Below are 12,644 nucleotides of genomic sequence, written 5' to 3' on the forward strand. Positions count from 1 at the left end.
GACTGGTGGAGCAGCTCCCTAGAGTGCCAGAGAGAAAGGCACCAGAGAGATCCCCCGCAGTTGGTGGTGGACTCCCTGACCTGTCCCCGTAGGGCAGAAGGGGGATATCTGAGGGATAGGGAGGGCTGGCAGAGAGTCCCTGCTCGGTACCGTGGGCGATCTCCCCCTCTGCCTCCCCAGTGTCCCCAGATCCCCCTAAGCAATAGATTTGCAGCATTGGAAGTTGAAGAGGTGATAAGGGGTGAAGTGCAGGAAGATTCCCGCAGGAGGTCACCTATGGCAAGGCAGTCACCTCCGTGCATTGAGACTGCTGCTACTAAGAAAGAAAGGAAGGTGATCGTAGTGGGTGGCTCCCTTCTAAAGGGAACTGAGGGCCCCATTTGCAGACCAGACCCAAACCGCAGGGAAGTGTGCTGTCTCCCTGGGGCTCGAATCAGGGACATTACTAGAAGACTCCCGGACTTGATACGCCCCACCGACTACTACCCATTACTCGTAGTTCAGGCAGACTGCAATGAAATATCTCAGAGAAGTCTGCGAACTATGAAAAGAGATTTCAGGGGATTAGGGTGATTAGTTCAAGGGGGGGGAGCACAAGTGGTGTTTGCTTCCATACCTTCTGGGGCGGTGAAGGACACAGAATGGGCTAGGAAAACACAGGTGATGAATAACTGGCTGAGAGGTTGGTGTAGAGACAGACACTTTGGGTTTTTTGACCATGGGACAGTTTACTCGGCTCCTGGCCTGTTATCTGTTGATGGGACGCACCTATCCCAAAGGGGGAAACGAATCCTAGCACAGGAGCTAGCTGGACTCATTGAGAGAGCTTTAAAGTAGCTGTGACGGGGGAAGGGGATAAAACAGGGCTCACCAGTAGAGAGCCTAAGGAGGCTGTGCTGGAGAAAGGGGTGAGGTAGATATCTCAGCTGAAGTGCATCTATACCAATGCACGCAGCATGGGCAACAAACAAGAAGAGCTTGAAGCCATTGTGAGGCAGGCTAACTATGACCTCGTGGCTATTACAGAAACATGGTGGGACCTCTCCCATGACTGGAATACTGGGATTGATGGCTACAAGCTCTTCAGAAGGGATAGACAGGGAAGAAAGGGTGGTGGCATAGCTCTCTATATCAGAGAGTGTTTTGATGTTGAAGAGCTTGTGGTTGGAAATGACAAAGTAGAGTGTCTATGGATAAGGATCAGGGGGATAGTCTTCAGGAGTGACATCGTGGTGGGGGTCTGTTATAGACCACCTAGTCAGGATGAAGAAATAGACGAGGTGTTCTATAAACAACTCGTAGATGTTGCACGATGGCCAGCACTCGTTCTCATGGGGGACTTCAACTTCCCTGACATATGCTGGAAATACAATACTGCGCAGAGGAAGCAGTCCTTGAGATTTCTAGAATGTGTGGATGATTGCTTCCTGACACAGCTGGTGCAAGAGCCTACCAGGGGAGATGCCTTGCTTGACCTACTTTTCACTAACAGGGAAGGACTAGTAGGGGATGTGAAGGTTGGAGATTGTCTTGTCCAGAGTGACCATGAAATGGTGGAGTTTGCTATTCTGGGTGACGTCAAGAGGGTGACTAGCAAAACTATTACCTTGGACTTCCGGAGGGCAGACTTTGACCTGTTCAGGATGCTTGTTGCAAGGGTCCCTTGGGACTTGCTCCTGTGGGGTAAAGGGGTCCAGGAAGCCTGGATGCTCCTCAAGATGGAAATCTTAAAGGCACAGGAGCAGGCAGTCCCGGAGTCCCGTAAGTCAAGCTGGAGGAGAAAAAGACCAGTGTGGATGAACCGGGATCTTTTGTTGAGACTCCGAGAGAAAAAGAGAGTCTATGTCCTCTGGAAGATGGGTCAGGCTACTTGGGGTGACTACAGAGAACTGGCCAAGATCTGCAGGCAGAAAATTAGAAATGCTAAAGCCCAGCTTGAACTTAGACTGGCTACTGCTGTAAAGGAGAACAGGAAACCCTTTTACAAATATATTAACAGCAGGAGAAAAACTAAGGAAAATTTCCCTCCTTTACTCAACGAGGCAGGCAATGTAACCACAGATGATAAGGAAAAGGCTGAGGTTCTCAATGCCTTCTTCACATCTGTCTTTAATAGACAGAACAGTTGTCCACACGGTACTTGCCCTGACCTGGAAGTCCGGGACAGGGCACATAATGCACCCCCTGTGATCCAAGCAGAGACGGTCAGAGATCTCCTCCATCTGAACTGCCACAAGTCCATGGGGCCAGATGGGATCCACCCAAGGGTGCTGAGGGAGCTAGCAGAGGTGATTGCTGAGCCACTTTCTGCCATCTATCAGCATTCCTGGTTATCTGGAGAGGTCCCACAAGATTGGAGGCTTGCCGATGTGACTCCCATCTACAAGAAAGGCCGTAAGGAAGACCCGGGGAACTACAGGCCTGTCAGCCTGACCTCGGTATCAGGGAAAGTTATGGAACAGATGATCTTGAGGGAAATCACACGACACGTGCATGGCAATAAAGGGATCAGACCGAGCCAGCACGGGTTCACCAGGGGCAGGTCGTGCTTGTCCAACCTCATCTCCTTCTATGACTGGGTGACCAGACAGGTAGATGAGGGAAAGGCTGTTGATGCAGTCTACCTGGACTTCAGCAAGGCCTTCGACACGGTCTCCCACAGTATCCTCCTGAGGAAACTGGCAGCCCGTGGTGTGGACAGGTTCACTCTTCTCTGGGTGGAGAACTGGCTGGAGGGCCGTGCCCAGAGGGTAGTAGTTAATGGAGTTAAGTCCAGCTGGAGTCCTGTTACGAGTGGTGTCCCCCAAGGGTCAGTTTTGGGGCCCATCTTGTTTAATATCTTTACTGATGACCTAGACGAGGGAATTGAGTGTACCCTCAGTAAGTTTGCAGATGACACCAAGTTGGGAGGATGTGTCAAACTGCCTGAGGGTAGGGAGGCCCTTCAGAGGGATCTGGATAGGCTGAACAGCTGGGCTGAGCTCAATGGGATGAGGTTCAATAAGACCAAGTGCCGGGTGCTGCACTTTGGCCACAATAACCCCATGCAATGCTATAGGCTTGGGGCAGAATGGCTTGAAGAATGTAGAGAGGAAAAGGACCTGGGGGTGTTGGTTGATGCTCGGCTCAACATGAGCCGGCAGTGTGCCCAGGTGGCCAAGATGGCCAACGGCATCCTGGCCTGTATTAGAAATAGTGTAGCCAGCAGGAGCAGGGAGGTGATCATCCCCCTGTACTCAGCTCTGGTACGGCCGCACCTCGAGTACTGTGTTCAGTTTTGGGCCCCTCACTACAAGAAGGACATTGAGGCCCTGGAGCGTGTTCAGAGAAGGGCAACAAAACTGGGGAGGGGTCTGGAGCACAAGTCTTACGAGGAGCGGCTGAGGGAGCTGGGATTGTTTAGTCTGGAGAAGAGGAGGCTCAGAGGAGACCTTATTGCACTCTCCCACTTCCTGAAGGGGGGTTGTGGTGAGGAGGGGGTAGGCCTCTTCTCCCTGATAAATAACGACAGGATGAGAGGGAATGGCCACAAGTTGCGCCGGGGAGGATTTAGATTAGACCTGAGGAAGCATTTCTTTTCTGAAAGAGTGGTCAGGCACTGGAATGGCCTGCCTAGGGAGGGGGGTGAGGCACCATCCCTAGCGCTGTTCAAGAAGCGTTTAGATGAGGTGCTAAAGGATTTGATTTAGTAGTTGGGTAGAGATAGTGATAGGAGGATGGTTGGACTAGATGATCTTGTAGGTCCTTTCCAACGTTATGAACTTATGAACTTATGAACTTTCTCCCCGTGTTGAAACACAGTTTGCTGTGCAGCCCACCTGATTTGAGCAGGTCGGGGTATATATATACATATAAATATTCGCTTTTTCTCTTATTTTTCATCTCCTGCAACACCCACCACCTTTAACCATTACACCACCTACCCCTTTGGCCTGTGGGGCTTCCTCTGCTTTGGAGAGGTTTAATGGGGTTTAATTAAATGGAAATCGAAGCCTGGGGTGCTATGAATATGCTTGAATGCCACCATGATGCCCTGCTTGAATGCCACCATCATCCCCAGGGCCCTGGGAGACATTTTGTAGGGCATCCCCCCCATCCTTGTTGCCATGGCAACCGAGCCGCCATGTTGGCTGCCATGAAGGGTGAAGGCCAGGCCTGCTCCCTCCTCACACTGCTGTCCTCCTTCCCACACAGATCTCCTTGGGGAACACCAACACCTCACGTTACGTGAGATTTTAACCTCAAAATGGGTGCTTTCATCTCCTCCAGCACTTGACATGCTGGCAGGCCCCAGGCAGGCTGTGGAAACCACCACAAAACCCCCCAAGGACATGTTCCACACCCACACCAAAACTAATGAGATTAACGAGGAGGGGGTGAGTATTGCACTCTGGTTTACGGGTGTTGCAACACCGAGCCTCGAACGGCTTGATTCAACAGCATTCCCCCCACCCCCTCCCCCCCATAATAATGACTCAACCCGCACATATATATTGCACAAAAGGTTTTCCTGTGTTTCTAAGATGCTTGGCACGACCCAAATTTCCATCCCGAAACAATGGGGCTGCTCCTGGCTGGCAGCCAAGCTGCGAAGCCATGACACAGCCAGCAGATCGTGTCCACTTGTCCCCTCCTGCCATTGAGCATCTTCCAGACCCATCCTATTGCCATCAGAAATAATGGCTCTTCCAATTGACAGTATCCTACCACACCACCCTCACAAAGAAGAGGAACTGCTCCCATACGATGAGGAAGAGCTGCCAAGAACCTTTTCATCCCTTCATCACCAATAACAATAAGCAAGGATCTCCACTTCACCTCCTCCAAATTTCCATCATGCTTAAAGTGCTCTTTTTTTGTTGCTGTTCCATTCATTTGCTTAAGGAAGTCTCTTATCATTCCATTTGCCCACCCGAGATCACGTCATCCCTTGGGGCACAGCAAAGTGAATATCCTGTGACTGCAATAATGGCAACAACAGGATAGAATATGAAGTGATAAATCGTCACGAGTCCCTCCATATGGATTTGGACCAACACCTCTTTCACACCCTTTTTTTTGTCCATTTGTGTTCACCTCATACCTTTTACGTACCCAACCAGCAAGCCAACCTCTGTATGAGAGGCCACCCCTACACCTAGATCAGCATCCTACAAACAACACAGCATGGACATGAGGCTGGGGACACCATGACTTTGTAGATGCCATTGCCCAGGAGGTAGCACATGTTTGGGATGCCCAAGGAGCAGCATCCACCCTAAACCAGTCGGTTGATTTCATACAGCTCTGGCTTTCAACCCACGGGAACAGCCACCTGCACACAAACACACACGCGCACCCCACGTACAAAATATTTATTTAGAAAAGGACTGCTTGCACCTCATGGTCTTGTCATATCACCCAGAACACCTCCTGGCAGTCGTACACTATGGCAGTTCCCAGCCCCAAATGAACTGTTTCTTTGATTCACAGCACAACACACAAAAGAGAAAACCACTGAGGCAAGAAGTACCGTCCTCTCCTACAGGAGAACGGGGAGTGATGACAGTGAGAAACCTCCTACAGGTAAAGCCTATGGTTCTGACAAGCTTAAGGGTTTGTTTCATTCCTATTTGACCAGCAAGCATGCAGCTCTGCAGGCGCCCGGGCCAGCCCCATGCCACTATCCCAACCCCAATGGTGTCCGGAGCAGTGACAGCTACATCACCAACCTGACACTTTTACTTGCCTTACTCAAAAAGAAAAAGACAAAAGAAGAAAGACAGAACGTTTCCCTCTTCCTCTTGGAAAATTCTTATTAAATAGCAGTTTGGTGGCTTGGAAACCCACTACTGGGGCAAGGCACAAAGGAGAGGAGATACGTTAGGTGGTCCTTAAAACAACGCAGAACACACGTCTGGCTCTTCCAGCCTTCACATCCTTCACAGCATTGCTATTTCCCCATGATGTTTGACACTGGGAAGACCCAGTCCTGTTCGTGCAATGCTGCAGTCCCCACATCAGTACCTCAGCATCCAGAGAGCATCCAACGCTCCTGTACTCCGTGACCAACCCTTTCTGAGTGTTTTCAATCCACGCAATGACCGACCCCTCCTTTCTAAGTCAACTGTTGGCTTCCCGGTGCTTTTTCCTGGATGTCCTCATACTTCGGAGGTGGGGTCAATGGCTCAATTGTGATGGGGCCGGTGCTGCTCCCATCACCGAGGTTGAGCCGGATGTCTTTGAGATGCAGCTTCTCCGACTTGATCCTCCGTACCTTGAGGGGCTTCAGGCGTTTGCTGAGACGTGAGCCGTGCCGACCCGGCGGCCGCTCGGTGCCCGGCTCTGGGCTGGCTGCTCCTGGGGGCTGCGTACCCTCGTCAAGCCCCGTCAGTGACTCGTAGGAAGGCAGTGAGACGCTGATCCTGCGGCCCCGCTCCGGGTCGTGGGGCTCTGAGTAGCCTGCGTTCATCACCTCCTCGTAGCTGGGGACATAGTAGCGGGAGGACACGTCTTCATCCTCTTCTTGGCTGCAGGAGATAAAGCGAGAGCATCAGCCCCGCATCGCTGTGATTGCAGTGGGGTGTGGGGACGAAGAGAAGCGATGAAAACGCAAGCAGAAATAAAGGACAGAACATTGGCCCTTCTGCATGATATTTGTACAGACTGCAGTGCCACCCACGTCCAGGCACCTTTCTCTTGCCTTCACAGAACCATCAAGGTTGGAAAAGACCTTTCAGACCACCAACCTCAACCCCTGCTATGCCCGCTGACCACATCCTTCAGTGCCACATCTCCACATTAAACACCCACAGGGACAGTGACTCCCCCACCCCTGGGCAGCTGTGCCAGCGCATCAACACTCTTTCTGAGAAGAAGTTTTTCTTAAGATCCAACCTGGATGCATGTCAGGTTGGGTTGCCAAGAGAATCCATCCCACGAACGTGCATCCATCTGCGGCCTGGTATCTGCACACATACACTCTGCACTGCTCCTGCTCTAGTGAGTTGCTGTTAAGTGATGGGGTCCTGTGGTTGGGCTGGATGATTTCAGTGGTCTTTCCAACATGAATGATTCTATGAGTGGGCACGGTGGGGATGGGCTGACATTTTCACTGGATGCTCTTCGTGGTCTTTTCAGCCTTAATGTCTCTATAGCCTCGCATCTGCTCTGCAGCAGCCACCCATCTTTTGGGCTTAACCATCAACAGCATCTCCTGGTGCCATCCCATGTGTGTGTGCTGACCAAGCAGGCATCTCACGGCTCAGCTATGCCTGCTTGGCTTCTAGAGCACAATTTACACATACACAGTTGCTTCCTTTCACCCACAACACCAACCACACAGCCAAGTTCACTTCTCCCTGAGCTCCCGTTGCCCCCCAGGTCTCACCTGTCCTCCTCCTGCTGCGAAGGCTCCACGGACGCTTGGTGCTGCACCACCCTGGGGATATCCTCACTCTGCCTCTTCTTGTCCCGGATATTCAAGCAGATAGACAGCAGCAGCAGCAGCAGACCCGCCCCGACCAGCACGTAGGCCACGGAAAACGTCTTGCTCTTAAAAATACCCCCACCACCGCGGTCAGGCTTGCTGCTATTCCCAGCACTGGGTTTATCAGGGGGTCCAAAGCCAGGCACGAGGTTCCACACGGCCATGATGATGCCGAGGACGAGCATCCCCAGCCCGATGGCCGTCAGCGCGTAGTGCGACCCGTTGGCACGAGATTGGGCCATTGCACCTTGCCCACCTCACTGCATCCCTGGTGGCACTGGGAGGCTCTACCATGCGTGCGGTGCTTGGGCAGAGCAGACAGCCAGACCTGTGGAGAGAGGAGAACACCACTCCAGCGGGTGTACCCTGACCCAAGCGCCGGGCGTTGAGCACTCCGGTTCAGACCCAGCCAAGGCAACTCCGCCTATCCAGCCCGGATAGGATGTCTGCATTTCCCCCAGCCACAAACACACACACACACACACAGGATGCAATCGCTTTCCAAAAATAAACACATCCCACTGCAACTCCTGGCAGCTCGCCTCAACCTCAGCACGCAGGGCTGGCAGCTAGGAGTGCAACCTCACGCTGCAAACTGCATGCAGGTAGCACAGCAAGGACCCCACGTTTCCACGCCGCGCTCTGACAGCAGCACCCCATGGGTGCCACAGCCAGCGAGCAGCTGTGCAAACAAGCCACTGCGTTTTCCTTCCTTGGCTTTGCAGTGCCTGTTTGTGTTAGGAGCCATCCCTAGGACAGGATGCTGCTGCGTGCTTTTCCCATATACGCCTTTGCTCCGTGTCGTGGCAAATTGCACTGCTGGTCCGTGGTTTAGATTTGCTTGTTTAGCTCGAGAGCGCGTTGGGTCGTGGGTAGAAATGAGCAGCATTTCCAGGAAGCAGAGTGACTTGCAGGAAAAAGCACACGAACCAGGCAACGAAATGGGAATCACAGAATGGTTCCAGTTGGAAGGGACCATTAAAGACCATCTAGCTCAACACGGACTCAGAGCCAACTTCCCCATCTCAGCCCCCTCTGCTCTTAAATTCCCCTTTGGATGCTCCCAAAGGGCCCTCTCTGCATTCAGCACAGCCCCAGCCCTGCACCAGGGTGTCCTCCTAACCTCTCCCCATTTCCTGCCCCACGAAGCAGGTCGGTGAGGCCCTGCCAGGTGGTGCTGCTGGAGCCCTCTTCATCAGCCACAGCTGCTCCCTGGGGCCAGCAATGATTGCCAGAGAGTCTCCCAATAGCCCCCAAGCCCTCATCCAGAGCCCACCGTGCTGAGTTGGCAGCTCCATGCTGCTCCTGGGGAAGCAGCCATGCTGCGGGTGGCTGTGAACTCACTGACCTTTGCAGGTGTGGAGTGTATCACAATGGGGAATTGCATCACACATCCCTCTCGCCCCATTCCCAACCACACCGGTGCCGTCAGGACCCCAGGTGCTGTTCACCCCCCCTACCAACGAGCTGCCATCCTCGAGCTATCCATCCAGCAAAGCATCGTGCGGGCACTGAGCTCCCACCTGCAAAGTGCTGCTGGGGCTTTGGGGGGAGGAGAAATGGCAGTGCTGCACTGACCTCGGCCGCGGATCTGTTGGGAGGGGTGCGACGGGGAAGGAACAGAGGGCTCATTTTGCTGGAGGAATAGAAGGTTTCCAAAAGAAATGCACCTTCCCATCATCTCCAGCCTTCCCCTGGCACCTCTCTAAGCTGCTCCGACACTGCAGCGTTGAAAAGTTTGGCCCAGATCCCTGCTCTGCAGAGAGGGCAAATTGCATTAACCCACACGGCAACGTCCACGTGTCTCTCACCATCAAATTATCTCTTCTTTTGGCTTATCAGAGTGTGCTCCCGTAGCCATAGCCCCGCTGTGACGTCAATGGTCGGAGAAGAGGTCTGGAAAAAGCAGTGCAGCCTCAGTGGGAAGGGAACTGGGCAGCATGGGGAGAGCTGCAGCACCTCCAGGAAAGCACCAAACCAAAGTCTCCCTGCGGCCAGAAACGCACCTCCAATTTGGCAGTGGCCATGAACATCCATCCATCCATCCATCCATCCACCCATCCATCCACCCATCCATCCATCCACCCACCCACCCACCCACCCATCCATCCATCCAATCCCAGTCCTGTGCCACAATCCTGAAACCTCCAAAGATTGTTCTTCTGCCGCTTCCCCACTTCGTTCACTGCCATTGTGAACCGCTACGCCCAACCAGTCCGTACTCACCGCTCTGCTCCCACCTCAGTGGTGACATGGGGACATGCCCCATGGTGGCTGCCTCTGTGGCCAGAGCTCCAGCCCCCGCCCCACAGCCAGCCCCACACCAGCCACCTTTGTCCCCATCCCACGCACACCTGCAGTCTTGTGCTCAGCGCTGTCAATGATTTACACCAGGAACTCCGAATCATTAAACCAGAACGGCTCTGTGTGCTCTCAGCTCCTTCCCTTGCTAGAAACCACAGCAGTCCCTGCTGCTCCCCGTAACCAATCCTCTGCGTCCCCTTCCTGCTCCTGCTGTCACGTTGCAGCTTCAAGCCCTGCTCAGTGCCAGCTCCAGGGTTTTCCACTCCCCGGATGAGGTCAGAGTGGATGCACTCATCCCACTGGGGCTGGCCACCTGCAGCACGCCCAGGTCATGACACACGGGACCGTTTTCACCTTGCAGGCAAATGAGTGGGGGATGACACATAACACTGATGACCAGCATGGTCCTGGTGGCTCAGCATCTGCCACTGCCAACTTTCAGTATCGTAGAAACATAGGATCATAGAATGGTTGGGTTGGAAAGGACCTTAAAGATCAAAGACCCAAAGAATGTCCTGGGATGGAAGATTGTGGACCCATAGAATGGTTGGGTTGGAAGGGACCTCAAAGATCAAAGACCCAAAGAATGTCCTGGGATGGAAGATTACGGACCCATAGAATGGTTGGGTTGGAAGATCATAGAGACGTAAGAAAAGTTGGGTTGGAAGGGATCCCAAAGGCCATCCAGCTCCGACCCCTACTGTGGGCTGGTTGCCCCCAACAGGTCAAGTTGCCCAAACCCAATCCAACCTGGCCTTGGGCACCTGCAGGTGCCCACAGCTCTCTGATATTTTGCCCAAGCCCCGAACCCCGAGATTCTCCGCACCGTGGGTAACTCCTCCCCGCACCTCCCCAGCCCCAGGAACAGGCAGGCCGATGTCAGCTCCAAGGCACCACCCTTCATCTCCATGTCTGCACCCAGGGAACCTCCTCATTAAGAATTTCTCCTTTTAATCTGTCAGCTCAGCCCAACCCCGCAACCCTCTCCTCCACGAAACCCCTGCACACAGCAGCACTCAGCCACCCCATAACCCAGAAGGGTGGGAAACACCCAGAGCTCTCCCCACTGCGGGTTCATCCAACTCCCGTTGGCTTTGGCCAACCTCCATCCACCCCCACCACCACTCAGCGGGGACGGAGGGACAGGCAGCTGGGTTTTGCTTCCTGCTGGCAGCGACTGGCACTGATTCCTCCCTGCATTCCAGAGAGGCACTTTCAGAGTCATTTCCTATGCAGGTATTTGGCTCACCCACCCCTCCCCACGGCGCTTCCCCAGGAGGTGCCCGCAGCACAGCAGTGCCTCTCCCTGCCAAACCGGGCGCACTCCACTTTCTGCTCCCAATCCCTCTGCGACCTCAGAGCCCTTTTTTTTTTTTTTTGATTTGGATTTCAATGGAGTCAGGCTGCACACTTCCCTTCCGTGGAGGATCGCCCCAAGCTTTGCCCTTCCGTCTCGTTTCGGTTTCGGGCTGGTTCAGAACCAATGGCAATCACAGCGGCCACGGAAAAGCCCGAGCCAGACCAACCAGCCTGGGGAACTCCCAGCACCCTGACCTGCTCTCTTCCTGCTTTTCACGGCACTGTATTCGATACCTTCGTTGTTTTTCCTTTTTTTTTTCTTCTTTTTTCCTTCCAGATTTCCTGGTTCTGACTTTTCCACACCGCGGATACAGGAATTCAAAGCATCCTCAGGCTGAGAGATCCAGCCCATCTCCAGCAGCAAACCCTCTTCTGGAACCCGCGGTCCCATCCGGACACCACCTGGGCATCACCCAGACACCAAGCAACCACAAAACATCATCGAGATGAAAACACGGCCTGGGCACCCACCCCTGAGCCAAGCTCACGGATTTGCTTCGCCCTGCTCTGCACCCATCAGTTTTTTGCAGCCATCCGCCCCATGGAAACCCCACTGAGCACACAGCACCCAGCTCGGACCGGCCCTGCAGGGCCACCCTATGCTTTGTTTGCTCTCCAAACACTGCAGCTCGCACAGGGCCGCCGTCCTCCAGCAGCCGCACTGCGCTCCGACCCCAAAGCACCACTGGGTTCCCTGTAGGGTTTGCCATTCCCCCATCCCTTCCTTCGCGTTCAGGACGGTCACCTCCAGTGCTGCACGCTGACAATGTGCCCCACAGCTCCTCCCCGTATCTCCATACGTCCCCATGTCACTGTGATCCTCATCTCTGCCCCACATTTCCAACTTCCTCCTGCTCGACATTGCGCTCCTGCAGGCCGTGCCCCCCCATAATGCTAAATCACCCCATTTCCCAGTGTCCCTGGGCCCCCCATATCCCCAAGGCCCTCTGCCCCCTATCACCTCCCCACATCTCTGCCCCTCATTACCTTCTGCTGCTCAGCACTGTGCTCCTACAGGCAGTGACCTCATAACCCCACATAACCCCACATGACCCCATACCCCCTTTTCTGCCACATACCCCCTGCCCATGCATGCCTGCCCCACATCCCTGCCCCACACATCACCTTCTGCTCAGTGCTGCGCTCCACCAGGCTGTGACCCCATATGTCCCCATATCCCAATGCCCCCATATCGCCCCCAACATTCCCCCATATCCTCATACCACCCCATACCCTCGCGCCCCCCAAATCCCACCTGCACCCCACACATTACCTCCTCCTGCTCTTTACGCTCCCCAAACCCAATGCCGGCGCCGGGAGGCAACACCCGTTCCCATCCCAACCCGGTGCCACCCCTTGGTCCAACCTCACCCTATCCCGGAGCCATAACGCTGTCCCAGCCCTACCCCGGCCCCACAGGACCCCACTCCCCTCCCGACCCCACGCAGCCCCCGGGACTCCACGCACCTCCCGACAGCGGCAGCGGTGGGGAACCTCCCCGGGGCGGAGCTGC

General features: G+C 54.2%; 1 protein-coding gene across 2 annotated transcripts; it reads right to left on the reverse strand.

Annotated features, from left to right (window-relative positions):
- Positions 1–5,334: 5,334 nt before the first annotated feature.
- On the reverse strand, positions 5,335–12,644 carry TMEM51 (transmembrane protein 51). Of its 2 annotated transcripts, none has more exons than XM_065738168.1 (3): positions 12,599–12,644; positions 7,370–7,796; positions 5,335–6,509 (listed from the first exon to the last, which is right to left on the reverse strand). In XM_065738168.1, exons 2-3 carry the CDS (start codon positions 7,708–7,710, stop codon positions 6,098–6,100), a joined length of 753 nt encoding a protein of 250 aa, XP_065594240.1. In that variant the 5' UTR covers positions 7,711–7,796; positions 12,599–12,644; the 3' UTR covers positions 5,335–6,097. The 2 variants fall into 2 exon arrangements, with proteins under 2 accessions (XP_065594240.1, XP_065594239.1); XM_065738167.1 differs by lacking the exon at positions 12,599–12,644 and adding an exon at positions 9,695–9,774.

Source organism: Cyrtonyx montezumae, unplaced genomic scaffold, assembly GCF_038088225.1.
Source record: "Cyrtonyx montezumae isolate F1298 unplaced genomic scaffold, pur_monq_1.0 scaffold_21, whole genome shotgun sequence".
Lineage (NCBI taxonomy): Eukaryota > Metazoa > Chordata > Aves > Galliformes > Odontophoridae > Cyrtonyx > Cyrtonyx montezumae.